The following is a 20,231-nucleotide window of genomic DNA, read 5'->3' on the forward strand; positions in this document are numbered from 1 at the left end:
GAAAGTCCAATTAGAAATTTTAACATGTGTGTTTTGATCTTCATGTCATGTGATAATTTATAAATTTGAAAAGTTGGGAACTTTAAAATTAAAAATACTTTGACAAATAATTCCATGACTGTTGCCGCGTAAGTTAAGTACATTTACCTTCTGTTCGATTGATCATACGTTTAATGTCTTTTATTTTTTTATAATTTATACTCGTGTTTCAATATTCTTTCTCTTCATACTAACATGTATAGAATATATATATAAAATCCAATAAAATATTTTATAAAATACTGCTATATATCTCGAACTCGCGGAAAATGAATGAATGAATTATTTATCTTGTATTAGTATACTTTAAATTTATCTTATAATAAAACAAGTAATTTCATTTTTGTTAAAATAATAATTTAAAAATAATTTTTTATGCTGAGTGTTCTTTGCAAAAAAATGTGTTTAAGTTATTTAAAACTCGCCTTAGAAAACATCGGTCACATCGTAACTAATATCTATATTACATCGTAATTAAATATGGACACAATTGTGGCTCTCGGACAGTAATAAATTCAATGTAATAATCCGATATTCCGACAAAGCCGCTACCGTTGCACAAATACAGCAAGCATAGTAAAATACAGAACATTTACTGTCCGATATATTGTAGTTTCTCGCGTTATTCGACGGATTTATGGTAGCCTGCTGTCAATGATAGATAACAATGGAATTTTTCTATGAAAAAGAAGGGCTCACGTTTACTTTTGTGTAGATTGTACGATTCACTATTCCGATTCAGACTTAGCATTGTCCAACTGTATTTCTAGCGTCGTTTGAGGCTAAACTTATACGGGAGAAAATGTTAGAGCGGGCTTATTTTCTCATGGGACAAAGTTATCTGCAGACGAGAGAGTCTGTTTTTCTCATGAGCCTAGTTATATCTGGCCCGGAGATGTATTTCAATTCGGTCGAAGATACTGTCTCTTCTATTTCATATGTGAATCTCCATCTTCTTTCTTCTCTTCACCTTTCTCTTTTTCTTTCTCTTCTCTCGACCTCCTCATGGGAGACGTGGATTCCGCTAAGGGAATGTGCGTGGGTTGTGCAGCGGCTGAGGAAGAGACCGGGGATGGTATACGCGAGGCACGGAGGCGTTTAGTTCGGCGCGGCACTTTATCCCTTAAATACCCAGAGGTATTCTTCCCACGGAATTGTAGGTCTCCTTCTTTCCTCGGCTCGCTGAATGGCTCTGGATATCCTGAGAGGATAGAGAAGTTACCTCCATTCTCTCCCTCTCTCTCTCTCATTTTATCTATCTTTCTCGCTTTCGTACTTTTTTTCTCCGCTTCTCCTCACGAAGCAATTTATACGCGCCACCGTCTCGCAAACAGTCGCCCATTACTCCACGACGATAAAGCTCCACGAGTTTTGCGTCCGAGACTTGCATGCGCGGTCGTGAGTTTTCGAAAATTTATTACATTGTCCACGAATTAAGAATCATAAGAAACTACTGGACTAAGAACTGGTGAATTACTAAAGACATTGGTTATTCGTGAATTTGTATAAATTTCCGATCGATGTTTTGCGATTGCTTTCGACGATTATAAAATTGACGTTTAATCTGAATCGTAGATTCGTAACACGTCGCATGAATTAGGCGATATAGGTACAAGCCACTAGCGTGAATCGATAAGAAGGAAAATCGTATTAGCGTGCAATTGAAAAATCCACTTCGCAACACAGTATACATCTCGCCAGATCTCCACTTTCGTCGTGTCCCCCCACATTTCTGCTCTTATCATATGTACTTTCATTCTTGGTATAGTACTATAATATTATTTAGGAGCACGCAAGCGAAATAGTGTAATGATACACCGCGAAATCTAATGTACATCTCGAGCGACGAAATTACGGCAACCGAACTTTTTCTCGAGCGCTCTCTCTCTCTCTCTCTCTCTCTCGCGACATTTTCGAGCACTAGTATATTTAAAAACACGACATGGCGTGTTTTTCTACATATACAATTTTTGAAAAATTTATAAATTATCATTTTAAATAGATGCAGTTCTTTTTTTATAATGTTTCTCAACAATTTCTCTAATTTAATTAATCTGCAAACGTACAACTATATACATACTTATTTTGTTACGCAAGTGATTGCAATTTTAGAGCCTAACTTAATAAAACTAACACCATAAACTTAAAAAAATTTGAAGCGCATCGTATATGCATGCAACCATAAATCCTTACACACGTGAACACTTGGACTTTATGGCTCTAGGCTTGATTGTAAAACTCGCTTTAAATCAAAAGCACTCGTTTCGTTCGGGTCGTCACGAATAGAAGCGGAATAATCACAAGCATCTCGGCACACTCTTTTTCAGCACGCTATATAAAGATGTCATGACGAATTCATTTAATTGGAAATTAACCTTCTATTTGCGTTTGACAGAAATTAATAAAATTCTATGATTAGAAGATTAAAGAGATGAAGAAAGATTTGATTATGTTAATTATATTTCTGGATGAATAAGATCTCATTTTTAATTTTAGATTTTACGTTATTTGTTCGTTAGAAAAGATATTTTTTCATGATAACTATTGTAACATAATATGGAAAAAAATTTATTTATTTTACGTACATGAGTTTTATAGTTATTTCATTTTATTTTTATTACATTTATTTATTTGATATAAATATATACATTGCATAAACGTGTAATCAAAATTAAGACATGTTAAATCACTATTCAATAATATATTTCTCATATAATTTTTTTAATATATAATGTAATTTATAATAAAAGTTATGAATATATTTAAAAAAGCCAGTACAGATATTATCAAAACACATATTTTGAGTTCGTTTCATCGTAAACACTCGTACGACGTAAAATTTGATAATCCCATGTTTTCTTCTTTTATACATGCATCTTCAGATATAAACACGGAGATTCTATTACAGCAACGGCATGGGGGGCCTTAATTCCGCTTGCAGTTTGCCCGTACGTTATCATCGTGCCCGTCCGCCTATTCGCCGGTGCACAAAACGCGAGATCGTTCAAACGTCGTGTTTAATGCTCGGGGCAGGAGAAACCTGGAACGCGATTAATCTCAAGACACGAGAACTTGCTCGGTGCAGTTCCTTACACTGCACTGTTATAACGATCGCGGCGGAAACGAGCGCATTCAATGTGGCGCCTCGCACCAGCTCGAAATTGTGGCAGCTCATCTCTCTGCGTCTTTATCTCTTTCTCTCTCTGTTTTTCTCTCGCCCGCTCCATGTGGCTACGACTCATCATTCCGTATTACTTCCGTACGTGAAGAAACGAATAACTCGGTCGTAAAGACTCGCGGCGAATTGATTGTCGCGGCAATAAAAAGGGTGACAATTAAACGCGGCTATAAAAGCGGTTGCGATCCGATATAATCGTTCCGGAGTGTATACGCAATACCGTCTATGTATTTTGGTGACATTTTTACGAGTTGTACGAACGAACGGTGTAGGGGCTAAGGGAGGGAGCGTTACCGCAAACGCGCGTCGTTTGCATTCAGCGACAATGACAAATTTAATAGCTGTGTTTCGCGGCTTGCCTGACAATTACGATGACGCTTCGTACGCACGAGTAACGTTAATAGGTACGGTCGGACTGGTTATCGGGCGCGATAAAAAATGATTAGCGCGCAAAGATTACATCGCGACGCGACACGGCTTTGCAATTTTCATTTTGCAGGCTCTGCGTATATACACGTATAAAGTATCTCTAAAAATAAAATATTTATTCACGCGTGCAACCATTTGTGCGTCGTCATGGATATACGTTAGTGCAGTCGATGCGTTCATAATTATAGTTTTGATTAAAAGATTGCAGCTGGCCCGCTTCCATTATTTCATCGCGTCGATGTCGAGATTTGTGCGACGCGAAGCAACCAATTGTCGATTTTCTATCAATCGATCGGCGCCACTTGTTTTGTGCAATTGCTACAATATCGAGTTTTCCATTCCCGATTGCAATGGTTTTACACGAGCGATTTGCGCTGCTAAAACCCTTGAGCGCAATATGACGCGAACGACCTTCGTGACGGATTAGGAGCAAATCGGATTACAACAAATCAGTGGGAGCTTACTTCCGCGAAACATCATCAGTTGCCTTCCTCTTTCAATGTCCGATTATTATGTCGAGTTTAATTGGAGAGCGCTCGAATTTTGTGGATCATAGTTCTAGTTATTATATTCTTTTTAACTCAATAACTCTCGTATATGAAATGCCATATAATTAATCGTTCCTAAAGAGGATTGAAAAATTACGAGAATAAATAAGTGTAGTAAATTGTTTAATAAGCTTTTTGCACCTTGTCGCAAGAGAAGCTTTTTTGCTTGAACACGTTTTAATCAGTTCCTTAACGATCCCGGCTATGGGGACACGCTCGATCAGCAGGTTAATTTGACTGCAATTAAACCAGTCTCGACCATTTCCCAACGGATCCCAATACAAGGGATTGGGAACGAGGCGTAAGTCGGATTTTCGCTTAGCGATATCAGCTACGTCGCACACCAAATGATTAGTGGCACGATTCCAAATTACCATCTAAAACTATCCAATTACTATCTAGAATTGTCTACATTCTATGCCAAACAACAGTTATTATCTATTATTATTTTTATTTTGATTATATGCCTATTGTGAAATAATTTTTTTTTTTAACAAAACTGTTTACAACAATACATAAAAACTGCATATTTTTTCTAATTTATTAATAATAATATTTATGTACAAATTAGGGATTATATTAGCTTTTATACGTAAAATAATTAGACTGTATCCGAGAAATCGATTGTGGAGTCGATCGATATTGTAATTTTGAGGCGCAATCTGGATGGGGATATGTGGTTTAATGATTACATGATATTAGCTAGGTGCCTGCTGCATGGCCTTCCTCGGAAAGTCCTTTATCATATATGTTCGACATGGACACACCATATTTTCCAATATACAATCTAGGAAAGGAATGAGGCCCGTCGGTTGATATATGGCGCCACTCAAGGCGTATAAACGGTCGTAATTCATAGTATTATCAGATCTGACTGCGTGGCTGAAGTGGATCGTAAGAATGAAAAAGAGACAACGAGGGGCTGAGAAACAGAGGGTCAAAGAAATCGGAGATAATTGATCTTGTCGATGACGATCTTGCCAATCTGCGATTGCAATCTGGCAGATCGCCAGATATTAACTTTGCATAACTATTAATTTTGTTACAAAGGAAGCGAGATATAAAAATGAAGGTAATAAATAACGAATAGAAATTCATATTTATAAGAATTTTAAAACGTCACAGACGTGCTCTTATTTTCTGAACATAAAAGAACGGGCAATATCTTACGGATATCGATCGGTGCCTCCCGACGTGTCCAAATTTCTTCGCGTGAACAACAGAGATCGAAGTCCCGACGTGTCCGTGATTTATTTCGTTGGACACTTGGCCGGGAGGAACGTGACTGGAAGTACGGGTTAGCCAGTCCCTTAAATCACTGAAGCAGCACTGGAGAGTCGAAATCGGTATCTTGGCTGCTATATTCCGCGCACGATTGAGCCTGAATAGCGTTCTATGATGCTCTATCATCGTGCCTTTGTCTTGTGGCTGCAAACGATAGTTCTCGCACAGCTGAAACCCGATGCCGCCATCGAAAAGGAAACGAGATTCGAAATATGTACATCACTGTCAAGGAAAATCGCGCGAAAATGTTTCCTCTGCGGTATCATGCATTACTTTGACATTCCATGAGAAAAGTTAAAAGAATATTTTCTATTCTGAAAATAGAAAGAGCTTTTAAGATATATCTCGTGCAATATAAAAGTAATTTCATTTTATTTTTTTTTTTTTGTACAGTTGATATATGTATTTTACATCAATTGATAGCGATAAAATATTTTTTAATATATAGGCAGCTTTTCAAAATCTTTTTTCTTGAAAGCGGAAGAGGATACTAACAAGACGAATTGACGAAACGAGGTTGATTTTCGACTATGTAACGTGAGAGGGATAGTAAACTAAGCCAGCGTGATTTAACGACATCGTTCAAGACTTTAATACCTCGTTACGAAGGGGCCGATCTTTCGACTTTTTACGGTGCGTCTTTAGGAGAGCCCTTTGAAGAGCTCGAAAGTCGAACATCTTTTTGAAAGGCTCTTGCCCGATGTGTCATCTTCGCACGGCTAAATTTTATTAGTTAATTAAGTACCGGAATTCTGCCAAGATTTTCTTTTCAGGATGTTGATCTATATCGTGCGATAATTTATGCGATAGTACGAGCCTTTACACACGAGGCGACATTCTTACTGAAGTACGGTTATTCAAGAGAAATGAGTGTCTGATTTTAGAGGTTATTTCTGAGATTAAAGCTTATTTAGCTGGCGCGAGAGCCGTTCGTTCTGTTCCGGAACGCAAAGGCAAAAGTGATAATGACGGAACAGCGGGAATAAGTATTGATCGCGCTCTGCGGCTGGCCAGTAGTTACGGGCTGGTGTGGTCAAACAGTAGTAATAGAACCGGTCGTGGTTAGCCAGTAGTAAGAGCGTAGCTGTGGTCAGACAGTTAGTATCAGGTCTCGCTGCGGTCTGATACGAGCAGCTGCTCTACTTCATCATACTATGCTTCTGTTTTGAAACTTTTGATGGTTGTATCATGAGTATTATTTCAGTTAAAATGCAAAATACACGTCATTATACTTTAATTACTGCATATAAAATATTTTTTTTTTTAGAGAATAACTAGCATTTCTCGATCCAGTGCAAATGCCAGTGCGCAAATACAATGCTTTTGCATACATAGTGTTACTTTATATTTTTCTATTCTTTTAACAAACGAATTAAAAGAATGACTAGAAAATTGTGATCAGCACGTTGTACGTTTCATACAACGCACGATGATATCGAAGCATATTGATTATTATGATAATGTCATTATGTGATATTCATATAATAGTGACGATGAAAACGATTATTTACCTTTAGTAATAATTTAAAATAACATGAAAAAACTGGGAAAGTTAAGTCCGTTTTTTCCTTGCATTTTTTCAAAGAAACGTCGTATAGAAATAAAGCCGATTAAATACTTAAGAATGAATTAATTAAATAAGTAGAATTTAAATGTTCTGCAAATAGACTCTTCATCTTCAGGACAAAAAACTTTTTTTCTGTCATTTTCAAGTAAATCAAATTCTCTAATTTTGCAAGGTTTCTTTTTTTTACTCGTATTCGAATAAATTTTTAATATTTTAGTTCTAAATTAGTAATTTAGAACGCAATGTCATCGATAGATATTGTACATATTATTATTTCTTTACTATTAGTAAGAGTGTATGCGGTATCATTTTTTATGCTCTTATATTAGCTCTCGTATATAAATAATACAGAGATACACGAATTTCTATTGCAGAGAATAAGATATTCCTAAAGCATTGCAGTCAACAGTTTTTATTGTTTGCACGTGGACACAAAGACAGGTCTGTAATTATTTTCCAGACCAATTCTTTCTCTCTCTTTTATGCGTTTGGACGAGTTTCAATGATGACATGAATAAAAGATATGAGAGGAGAAATTCGCGTAGAAAGTTGCGCCGACGAAGACAAATTGCATTACAGAATTCCTTAGGGGGAAAATATAAATGATTATTCGCAAAGAGAGGGAAGAAGAATGAAACTGAAGATTGAGACATTTGTAATATACAACGATTAATCTTCTTGTTTCTTATATATAGATCGAAGTATACTAGTGGCTAAAATAATGACAATCTAGTTGAAGTACATACCGATATCATATATATCTCCGCATGCAATTGTCTTTGTATATTTAATCGCGTAATTGATAGCGAGATTGCATCAATACTTGTTTAATATCTAGGTATGATAATGCAACACTGTCGTTGCAATCCAACGTACTTCATTCCGTAACGTGAATGCACGTGCACGCTGTTGTGCTTGGAGAAACCATGTAGAGCAAACAAGAAGCTCTTAAGCATATAAGCCTCATAGTCTGTAGTTCGAGCCATTGCGTATGCCAGAAATTTGCGAAACGAGGACGCGGCAGAAAAACAAGCTAATATAATAAGTAGATGTATATAAGTGCGAAGAATGGTTTGTATATTGATTTTTTAATGCAACACGAGCGATGTGAGAATGGATACCTTCAGATTGAAAGCGCATTATTTCGCAAAAAAAATTTGTAATAAAAACATAAACGTATAATATACAATATATATTGTAGTTTGCAATAGAAACTTTGCAGTAAAATTTCGCGCTACCCTGCGATCGACGTATGCGAGCTTCTTGCTTGATCTAGAGCCAAGGAAGAGACAGGATACGCCTCCGACAACCCATGATCCTTGACACTTGGAAACGGGCCAAGCGCAGGTTCTCCGGGGGCGTCGAACTTATGCCGTCGGCAGGCTTCCAAAATTATAGCCCGGCTGCGTCAGCAACTACGGTGTTTGTTTTCATCTCGATGTCGGCACGACGGTCCATATATATTTTTTTCTCATTCCCGTCTTATTTCAATTGCGTCTATTGTTTTCAGCGATTAGTGGATTGAATAAATGTGACGCGATGAAAAATATTTCAATACAGAATATTGCCGCGCGTGCTTATCAAAAGAGAATATTATTTTTATCAACGGACAATAAATAAATTATATATATATATATATATATATATATATATATATTTAATATCACAGTTATTTTAATCTTCTCAAAGAAAACGGCATCCCACGGTTAGTTGCGGCGAAAGGAGAATGCTCGGAATGGTTTTCTAAAATCCGATTACTTCGGTCGACTTAAGCGGATTTTCGTGGAAACTACGTCACGCCCGCGTTTGAAATCCATTGTACTTATAAACAAAAAGATGACAGGCTTTATTTTCGTGTTTCTTTGTAACAATAAAATTTATCCCCTTTCTTACGAATAAGGATTTCATATAAGCATCGCTCTTTGATACAGAAACTATGTTCGATGCAACGAAGACATTTTCGTCTTATTAGCAAATAATATTGTTTTTGTATACGATATATAAAATAACATAATTAGTTTACCTCTGACTTGACAGAGAAGTGACTTATAATCTCGGCTGATTTAAGAGTCTTTCGATGAAAACATCATTTGCATTTATACCGAATATCTATCATCTTCTATACTCAGCTATATTTGCAGAAAATATCTGATATTATTTCTGATCTTTCATTGCTCTAATCTAGCTTTAATCTCAATTACCTGCCGTTTGTCATTCGTCATTCATCTTTAAAACGCTCTAAAAACGTCGCATACATTAAGCCGAAATATTTTTAGAGATCCGGCCATAGCGATTCATCGATATCGTGTCTAATACGAATCTCGTTTTAATTTCAGGTTAAATTACTTGATGGCAGGCTTGAGTCCCATGTGGTACCACGCCACAAACGTCGCCTTACACGCCGGTGCGTGCATCTTGGTCACCAGAGTGAGCCTCGTCGTAGCGGCACTTCGACCAGGATTCGCGGCTCTCGCTGGATTGTTATTCGCTACGCATCCTGTGCATACGGAAGCGGTAAGTGATATACGAGATATTCTGAAGATAAATAAATGTAATATATTTTATCAATTAATCATTTTAGGATTTAAAGACGTAATTTTTCAAGTAAGAAATGCCGGTATATTAAACTCGGTTTGATCTGGCGATTTTTATTACGATCACTTACGATTATCTGTTATCTGCTATGTTTTTGCAGATATAAAAAAAGGCAAACTACTAGTTGTACACGTTAGTTGTACGCTTTAATCGATTGCTCGTTATTCCGTGATTTTGTTTGCATTGATTGCTTACTGTTAATTAATATGCAATAGCATATTCTCGCAAACATGTACTTACGCGTTACATAGTTCACAGTACAATAGCAAATTCACCCTAAACTAAACTAAACAACAAGATTAGCAGAGTCCACTCGTCTCGTAACCGCCTCGTATGCGCGAATAGAGTCTAGCTGATCCGATTTTCGTAAGTGCATAAACATAATTAGCCTAATCTTATTATGACTATGATCGTGACGGACAAAATTTGATGTGCTTGTTGCCCGAGAGAGAGAGAGAGAGAGAGAGAGAGAGAGAGAGAGAGAGAAATGAAAAGAGAAAGGAAGAGAGAGAGAGAGAGACTGTTGTTATAAGATAGACCTGTTTTTGCTATAATCAACGTTGGCGTTTATCAGCCATAAGAGAAACACTTGGGATGTGTGCGCATGCTACTTTAGACAAATCGTAAGTTTTCTTTGGAACTCTATACAGACTGAGGAGAGGCAGTATTAGAGCTGCTAGCTTTCATCAAGTATTTCTACACGGCATTAGCGTGAGAATGATAAACTTCGGCGTTGTTAATGTTATTACTCTACTTAACCTACTTTACTAAAGTATATAACTATGACGCTTTGTTCGTCGTTATCATACGTAAATTATATTATGTATTTCTAGAAATGAAAGTTTGTAAAACGTTAGATTGAAAAGTTGAGAAATACAATACGGAATTATGTGTCAGTGATTAAAACACATTTGTTTATTACGTTGAGAATGATGCAGTTGCTAGAAATTTGTTATTTTTTATGTAAAATATTTATTTTTTATGTAAAATTGTTAAAAATAACATAAACGATATACCATAATATACATGCATATATGTTAATACTTTTTATATTATTTCAAAATAATTTTATGCATGAAAATATGCATGTCGCATACGCGCAAACTTTTTTTTTTTATTGATATATTATTATTCTATTCGACGGTGTTTATATTTATTCGCGACCCAGGAATTGAAAGCGATACATTATACCAATGAACAATGCGTGTTAATTTTTCGTAATTATGAATAAATAATTACACACACACTCGAGAAGAATGTATGGGAACTAGATTGCATAGGTATATATATATAAAGGTGAATTCCGCGTCATTAGTTCAGAATCGTGCCTTTTGAGCAGAATTACTGGCGGCGTACGACACTGGTTCGCAAGTCCGGTCTCTGCCTATTACAAGCTCGGCCTGCTTGCCGGTCACGCACTGCATCCTGTTACAATCACGTGCGTATAGTATTGCATGTATTATTCGTTGCGTGCATAGTCAGCCCTCGTTGCCAGTGTCACTATTGTGATATCATGTTCACGTCGTGGGCGGATGGCTAAGTCAGATAATACTCATATTAGATTAAATAATCTGCCAGATGATTTTTTTTACGATGGTATGACAGTATCTCGTAATATCTTGTCCTCATGTAGCAATAGAGCAGTGGAAAAATCGCGGCAGGAAATATCGCAATAATTTTTACATTTCTGGCAAAATCTATTTTTCTTTTTTAGCAGTTTTGCCGACAATTTTGTGACCGGTTTCATAAATGATTAACACAATTTTCAAATTTGGAACTAGTAAATAGGATGATAGAATATTCCAGCATATATTTCAGGATGTTAATTTAAAGATTTACTCGTCGTTCAAATTATTTTTATCCGATCACGTTAAATATTGAAATATCCACACCAATCGAAGTACTGCTATGCCTTTATCGCGACAAAATCGGCAAAAACTTTTTATACGTTAAAAGTGTTTTTATGTCCTTTTTTTTTAATACATATTTTTTTGTCACGAAACGTTCGTAAACTTGTCGTTAATATTAATAAATTATACTATATCGCGCACGAATATCGGAAATCTCGTGTTTTAATCGGAAAACGCGACGCTGCAATATTAACCTTTGGTTTACCCGCAACTCCCCGTTTCGCTTGCCATGATACAGGATCTGTTATCACATCGTTGCTTGCATTATTCTGACGGCAATCGCCGGCTCTCTGCCTCTGAGTTAAATCATCGGTACCGTTTGATGCTATTTGCCGAAATGATCAGCTGACGAAACTGTCGTCCGTTTCCAGATTAAATCCTTCATTCGGTCGTTGAAAGGAATCTCGTATTAATTAAGTACAACACCATTGAAGCGGTTGGCTTTTGGTCTGGTGTAAACCGCTCTGAACAAAGGACGCGTTTGAAAGGGTTGGTGAAGGAGGGGCATCGAGTGAAGAGGGATCACTGACCACCGTCCTGGACTTCGTCGTTTGTCTGTCGTGCGAACGCGGAAATCTCTGCGATCGATCAATTAGCATGCTCGTGTCGCTGTTCATTATATAGGCTGCATTCTACTCATACTCGTATGACTAATTAATTGGCAGGGCTTCCATAGGCATTTGCAAGTCGGTCGAGTAAGGAGGGTCTTTTTATATTTATATTGTGATAAGCTTATTTATAACAGTTAATTTAATTGAATGCTAAGAGATAAATAATAATTTTATATATATATATATATATATATATATATATATATATATATAAAAGAGAGAGAGTTAAATGTTTAAAAAATATTTGTACTTTTTTTGCTATAGCAAATTTATTAAAATGAGATGGCTATGTGGTTGACATATACTAAATATATTCTTCAATTAAAATTTATGTACGCTAGATTTTCCGATGATAATGTAGCACGGTGACATCAAATTACGTTTTAATAATGTCTTATTGACATTAGAAATGTCATTAAAACGTTATTAAGGCAATTAAACGCGCTGATAATAGCTAAAATTATTAGATAATAGAGATTTAATATTATCAAATAGTAGAGAATAATTGCGTTTCTTTTGGTGCTTGTTGCATTTTTTTTTCAAAAAGTAATAATACAACGTAGCAGTCATTATCCTTCTTTTTTATAGCGAGATTTATTAAGATTTATTAAAAATAATTTTTGCATTTGGAAGAAGTTGCAAACATTATACCTAGTTGTAATTATTATACATTTGAGCCATTATATATTCAACTCAAGTTGTTTAATAAGTGAATGAATGCGAGATTATCAGAAATAATAGATATGCAAATCGAATAAGAGTCTTTTCAGAAATGTCTGGATATATAAAATAATATAAATATATAAAATAATAATTGATTATTTTATAATATCACTATCCATTTATTTGGATCGAAAATGTAATGAAATACACAAATTCAGTCCATTAACCATTTGATTAAATATTGTTTTATTATCTTATCTCATTCATATACATATCTTTTGTAACTCCTTTTATGTTCTGCGCATATAAAGCCTGCAAAGAAGAAGAACAATTCCTTGAAATCACAACTACTTTATCGCATTAAAATGCGCTTACTTTTGTACAATGAAAGTCGCTCGATTTCACAGCTCGTTATTGAATGAGTATAACGAAACGAATTCCATAAGAGAAAGTGTAGATTAGAGAAACGGCAAGAATTTCAAAGAAACCACAAAGACTATAAGCTCTGCTATTACAATAATTGTCTTACCGTTGTTTGTGGTATTTAACAACGATCTTTTTCTTTATTCAGTGTTTTCTTCTGACACTGTTTTTACGCACATTATCGTATATGATGGTACAAATTATAAGCAAAATACTAACAATGTGTATATATATTGCTTTTTACTTTATTATTAAATTTTATTATTAAATTTATTTATTTATTTTATTTACTTTATTTATTTTATTATTATACTTTATTATTAAATTTGAATCATATACAAAAAGGAATTATTAATTCAAGTAACTCTTTTCACATTACAATAATAATATTAATTAGTTTGTATAAATGCTGATATTACAACTTTGTAACATTTGTTGATTTTTACTTAAAAAAAATATAATTAAAAAAAAATAATTAACTAAAACAAAACTCATTTATTTATAATGCATTACTCATTTTTCGAAGAATGCTTAAAATGCTGAAATTTGATAACTTAAAACATGGAACATGGGTCATTTCGTAATATTTCGTAATATTTATTTATATAGACAAATGCGACTTATTAAAATAGATTTTGTTATAAAAGATGAAAAAAATGGCTAATACTTTTATAGAAAGGCATATAAAGCCTTGTTTTGGATTCAAGATCTAACTTTCTGCTTAACGCGGATGCCTTTGAAAACTGTTTAGCCGTATTGTCTTTACTCAAAGCATCTCTTGAAAAAGAAGAACGCGATTCTTCCGCTGCACTTATATATCTCGAAAGCAAACGGGTGGGCTAAAACAAAATACGTGTTCCGTTTCACGATGTACGGAAGAGGCTGGCTCGAAACACACTCATGGAAGGGAATAGAGAAGAGCAAGGATAAAGGGAAGGAAGATCGCGAGCGAAATGCGTCCCAAATGCTTCCTCTTTTCATCTAAAAGAACTAAAGAGCATCAGCGTGCATACCGGAATGTTTTCCAGGTATTGTTGGGAAGGAGAGCAGGGAGATGCATTCCCGTTAAATCATTCGTAAAATCGTAGGTACCTTCACGGCACAGTGCGATCTTTCCGACCTGAAAACGCAGGCATTTCTCCGTGTGTAACAATCCGTTCATTTTGAAAAACCAACAGGACAGTCATTGTGGCGAAGTTATCGCTTGCCCGTGAAAAAATAAAAGAAGAATTTTGGCATTACGGGTCGCCTTTAAAAATTTATAATATGACAGCATGTCATTTTTTGTCAATTTAAAGTTACAGTTGAAAATTATATGAATATTGAAAATTGTGTCCGTCATTTATTATATCATGTATATATATATATATATATATATATATATATATATATATATATATATATAGATATTGTACATGCAGTATAGTAAACTCATACTGATACTCTAATTGTACTTAATACATATAATAGCCTGATTACTAAATTAAGGGAAGCTCACTCGGTTAGCCTAGATTAACAAAATAATTCACGGATCCCTATGGATTATCGATGACTAGTACCTCGGAATTAGCAAAGCCCATATAGATTATACATTCCTGCAACAATCGACTATTGGAATTGATTGATACACATATGAATCTTATATCGAAATTTTTAATTATAAGTTATTATCTTTCTACAAGTTTACCTGTCATTTATTATCAATGAACCAGTGAAGATATTCAGTATAAACAATGAAAAATTTAGCGTTGAAATAGAAAAGAAACGAAGAATGATATGCCAGATATATTGTAACAATGATGAAGAAGATTGGAACCAAAACTAAGAAGATTACTTTTCTCGTAAAAGGCAATTTTATCTTTTTGCGGCTTAAAGTAAAAGCTGAAAGATATTTGTCATATTAAAGAAATTTGTCGGAAATTGTAAAAGTTTTATGCTGTGGAGGGAAATATATTGCCTGCATTGTACATTATTATCATGTACAAAACTTGATAAAGGTTCGATAAGAATAATGATAATAAAAGGTACTACGTAATATTAAAATTTCTAGAATAGGATAATTATCTCGTCGTACGTTCGAGTCTGTTAATTAAGTACGTTTGCCTTCGTCCTTTTGTGCAATCAAAAAGGGGAGACATATTCATTATCTCGCGGACCATCGATTTCGACGTTCTTACCCGAGGGAATCCGCGGACGTCGGTCGGCCAAGTCGGCGACGACCTGGAGTTAACAGCGCGAGTTTAAAAGTGATTTATCTCTGATTTATGGAGGAAAGAGCACGGTACGCGGAAGCCGAAAGTTTCTCGGCTTCTCGGCGACGAGGCGGAAAGAATTATCGGTCGGGCACAATGGACAGGCGGTGATATCGTTTACACGTCGAATCCCACGGCCGTCCGTTCTGCAAGAGGACAAAAAGAATGTCGGCCGCCTTCCTCGCCTTTGGCCGAAGAAAAAATATCGCGGCTTCTGCGAGCTCGGCGGATTTTGCAGAGCCGAGCTATGCTAGAATTGGAAACGCCGTCGTCGAGATGGTTGCAATTGAGAATGCAGCTAAATTTTTTTTTTTTACAGCGGGAGAAGTTTGTAATGAAAAATTTAATTCGTCGAGAAAACGGGAGAGAATTATTTGGAACAAAATATTTTTACTACGCAGGTAAAATATTTTATCTGCTTCTACACATCAGTGTTTTTTCTCCGCTCTTTGATATTTCTTGTTTAAAGATGTTCTCTCCTCGTATCTTATACTATTTGTGAATAGTTCGCGTGTGTTTTATATTTCAATGCTTAATGAGAAACTTGCTGCAAATGTACCAACGTCAATCTAAGTTCTTGTAACGCGCGGTATAAACGCAATTTATCTAAAAGCACTTACACATTATTGGCAAGATTTTGCCTCGCTACGTTCCTTTTGGCCGCATGCGTTTGCGAAATCCCGCGGTGAAATATTCATGGCGACGGTATTCGCAACTACCAGCAGCGTAATTCCGCGCACGATTCGTAGGATGTCGATTCAAAGTAGAGGAGGTAACCTCGTTTCACGCGGACGAAACTTTTCTCTCCCCGTTTCCAGCGGTGTTCCTCCCTTTGAGCTGACGTCGAAAACGTTACAGGAAACGTGTCGCTCCGTTCCCAAAGGAGCTTCGTCGAGCGCAGTCGATGTTCAGAAAATATCCGTAAGTTGGTGACGCGAGCAAAAATATATTTGTCAGCGATCGAAGGTATAAGCGCACATGCACGAGTGCAATTTTATAAAACATATTTTCAACGCGTGAACAATAAGACAAAATAGTTTATTAACCATAACAATTTGCGCTTTGTCGCGTTTCATTTGTAAAACACGCGCGAATGCCTGTGTTTGAAACGATTTAGATATATTTGACTCTCGTCTTTTTTTTATCTCTCTTTTTTCTTTCTCTCTCATCCCCTCATCAGTTTAACGCTTGACACAAAAGGGTATCGCTGGCGCATCCCGCTGTCTCGCATCACGCCGCCCCTATTCCGGAAACAGCCGGAAGTAGGAAGGTATCAGCTGGCTGAAGTCTAAAGCTGAGAGTTTCAGGTCTTGATTGCACGATTCATAACGTTCTCAGAATCCGGGCTCCAGTGTTCGTTTTGCCCATCCCTTAACTTTCTCCAGTCCTATTCTCAGCCACCACGTGATACGACACGAGGACGGATTCTCACATCCGGACAAGGTGGATCGCTCGTTACGGCTGAAACTCGAATTTGCGCCAGGATAGAGAACGATCAGAGGATTATGCCGGATCAAAGAAGCGTGTAGAGAAAGGAGTATTTTTCTACATGCGAACAGTGAGCACCGGACTTTGTAATTTATCATTTTCAATGTAGAATCATTTATTTCGCAGCACAAGAGTAATATTTTAGCAAGACATCCGAAAGCATTTCCAGCGTTTTCGTATTTGCAAGTTACCGTCCGCTGATCTTTTTTATTCAGAATCTGGAAAACGTACCTTTTTTTCGAGGAGTTGAACGAGAAAAGTCACGAGAGCAACTATTTAAAAAAACTCCGCGCAAGATCAGAGTGAAAACGCTGACCATGTAAGAAGTATTTCATCAAATTCCGATGTAACGGATTAAATTGGACGGAGTAATTAAAGTTTTCTTCATTTTAGCGCGCGTAACGCGCATATTTTGTAATATATCAAAATATATTAAAATAATCTGATATTTAGAGAGATTATTTTTTTTTCTTTTTTTTAAATTTTGCGTCGAGTGCCTAAATTTTTATCTCGTTATTTCATTCTGTCAGTTTTCCGTTTTTATGATGCAGAAAACTCCACTATTGAACTTTCCGTTATAATTGACGTACACGCTATCACTATACGTGCATCTTTATAGATATATGTCCTTTGAGAACGATACTGAACTTTCACAAGCGTTCTGCAAACAAGATCATAGGATCCCTTCTACACAAATATTTTCTAGTAAACTTTCTAAGCATTTGTTTCTTAATGCAATTTATAGTTTATTTATAATACGTATTTTGAGACTTCTCTCTGTATTTATATCTGACAATTAATTGTCACATTAAAAATTATAAAAAATTTAGTTTTATAAAAATAATCTAAGGTTATTGCTTGTATGTGACACAATAATATATTTCTTTTGCAATATACATGCAAGATGAATATATTACGATATAATGTAGACACGCGAACTGTCATTTTCTTTGAATGCATCATAAAACAAGGCAAGCGCGTCTCTTATTTGGCTTTAGAACGTGGATGGAGACACGTGCGGCCAATTGAAGTTCCATTCCACAAAAGTTGCTCTGGCAACTTCCTAGCGACCTCCGCTCCCAGACTCAACTCGAGGAGAACCGCAGGAACCTCTGTGACGGTAATTGGGGACAAATAGAGAAAATACTTTTGCTAGTGGCCGCAATGACGATCATCCCAATGTTCCGTACGAGCGGTTAGACGTTTCATTAAAGGATATTGCTCAGAGCTCGGAAGAAGGGCAAGGGGGGTGTGGGTGCAAACTTCTTAAGGGTGAATCCGTTGCAGTATGCCTCGGTTTGATGATGGCGCATTAGTGAACCGGAGAGAAGGTAACCCTCTTTCCCAATCGTTGCGCGAGAAATCTCCGGTGAAATGTCGCCAATTATTAGAACATAAATGCGAGCGTAGTTCTCCGATCAGAAGTATCGAATCAGATAAAAGATCAATGAAAATTGAATATTTTTTGGAATGATGCTGCTAGATGAGGATATTATTATATATATAAAATACATTTTGTATATCTTTTTATTTTTTTTTTGTGACAGAATATCCTCTCATTATCTAAACTATTCTCTGAGATTGTGTAATATAAAATCATATGTTTTACATTCGATAAAAATTAATGTTTAAGTCGTTTTATTACGGCCATTTCAAATTTCGGGCAGCTGTATCACTTCAAAGTAAAATGAAAGATATGTTCACTCGCGCAAATAAAAAAAAGCTACAAGTCGAGTGTCTGCTTCTTCCTTTTCGCCGTTTCCACTCCGTTATCTGTTTGTGCCGCCAACAACTGACATGGAGTACAGATGAGGTTAACAAGGTTGTCAGAATGACGTTGAAAGTGTTGCAAATAGAGATATAAAAATACAAGTTATATCATTATGCTTCGTAACGTAATAAGTGAATTGCTACGTTAATATTATAAGTTTTTAATAATATTACTATCGATGGGAACGGGATACTATAGAGGTTCTTTCATTATCGGTTTGGCGTTTGTCCACTTCATTAGCTTTTTATAAAGCAAGTTTGGAGGGATTTAACGACGTCGTTGTCGCGAGAAAGAGAAAACGGAAAGCGAACAGTAATAATAAGAAGCCGAGGCTTTATTAAAGCCTCCTATAATATTAAAGAGGTCAGGATATTGCCGGCTTCTCGTACGTGCTTACACTCGCGAATATAACGATGGTTTCCAAGAACATTTAGATTGTACCGAAACTGTATATTTCTGTTATATTATGAGATTATATAAATTATATAATTATATAACTATTATATGAATATATAAGTTTAAAAAAAAATGATTTTATCTTATATGTATACGTGATATCTGAAAAATGTGATTATCATATATAATAACAGAATATAATTTAATGTAAATTTGTGATTTAATCTTTTTTGTCATTTTTATTATTTTTTAATAAAATTTAACACTTCGCGGCTTCTTGTGTCGCAATTCTTGGTTTAGTGACTTTAATCTACGGAGACGATTAACTGTAAATGAAAAGCATTTTCAGTTAAGGCTCATTGTTACTTAAGGCGTACGCATTGCAGGCATGTTTATTGCAGTTGACTTGCTATTACGGCGTAAGGTAATCACACTACCGTGTACATTTCAAACGAGATGCTCTTTTAACGCCGTTATACCTACTTTACGGCAATGTACCCTTTCGTGAGAAACGCCTCGTTGGTGCTTAGGCTGCAGCATGAGAACCAAGTGACCGAGCTGTCGTTTCGTGGTTACGACGTCGTTGCCGTATCAGTGTATATTGCCCCGTGAAAGAGACCCGAAACCTTCCCTTCTATCGGACTACCTCGATTCCGCGGAAGGGATGAATTTTGCGAGCGCGCGGAAAGGAACGAGCGTGTTCAAGGGGATGGATTTACCCGCAGAGCTTAGTTTTAGGCCAAATTAAACATGAAGCTGCGCGATCGTTTCCATTCGTGGAGTGTTTCCTTCACAGAAGATTCAACGCCAGCAATTGAGCCTGGTATACGTCTTTCCTTATATCATCGCCATTCTATAATACTTGAACGTTTAATTTTATATCATCATTAAAATGTATGTACATCGCGAAGTCAGAAATATTAATGCTTATCAAAGGGGAGCAAAGAGAGAGAGAGAGAGAGAGAGAGAGAGAGAGAAAGAGATATTGAAAGTATGAGTTACGTCTTCATCTTCATTTATCTAATTTCTAAGTTTAGTTTCAAATGATATATAATATAATGAGTGCTATGTACTATA

At 35.9% G+C, this 20,231-nt stretch overlaps 1 protein-coding gene across 6 annotated transcripts in view; it reads left to right on the forward strand.

Annotated features, from left to right (window-relative positions):
- The window catches only part of LOC126849949 (protein O-mannosyl-transferase TMTC1-like), a 211,732-nt gene that overhangs the window by 128,898 nt on the left and 62,603 nt on the right, over nucleotides 1-20,231 (forward strand). For all 6 annotated transcript variants that reach the window (XR_007687480.1, XM_050592447.1, XM_050592456.1 and 3 more), the window contains one exon: nucleotides 9,382-9,559. Coding sequence is in view for 5 of the 6 variants with exons in the window: in XM_050592420.1 (XP_050448377.1) it covers nucleotides 9,382-9,559 (178 nt within the window). In the remaining variant the exon portion in view is untranslated. The remainder of the gene's footprint in view (nucleotides 1-9,381; nucleotides 9,560-20,231) is intronic.

Source organism: Cataglyphis hispanica, chromosome 1 (genome assembly GCF_021464435.1).
Source record: "Cataglyphis hispanica isolate Lineage 1 chromosome 1, ULB_Chis1_1.0, whole genome shotgun sequence".
Lineage (NCBI taxonomy): Eukaryota > Metazoa > Arthropoda > Insecta > Hymenoptera > Formicidae > Cataglyphis > Cataglyphis hispanica.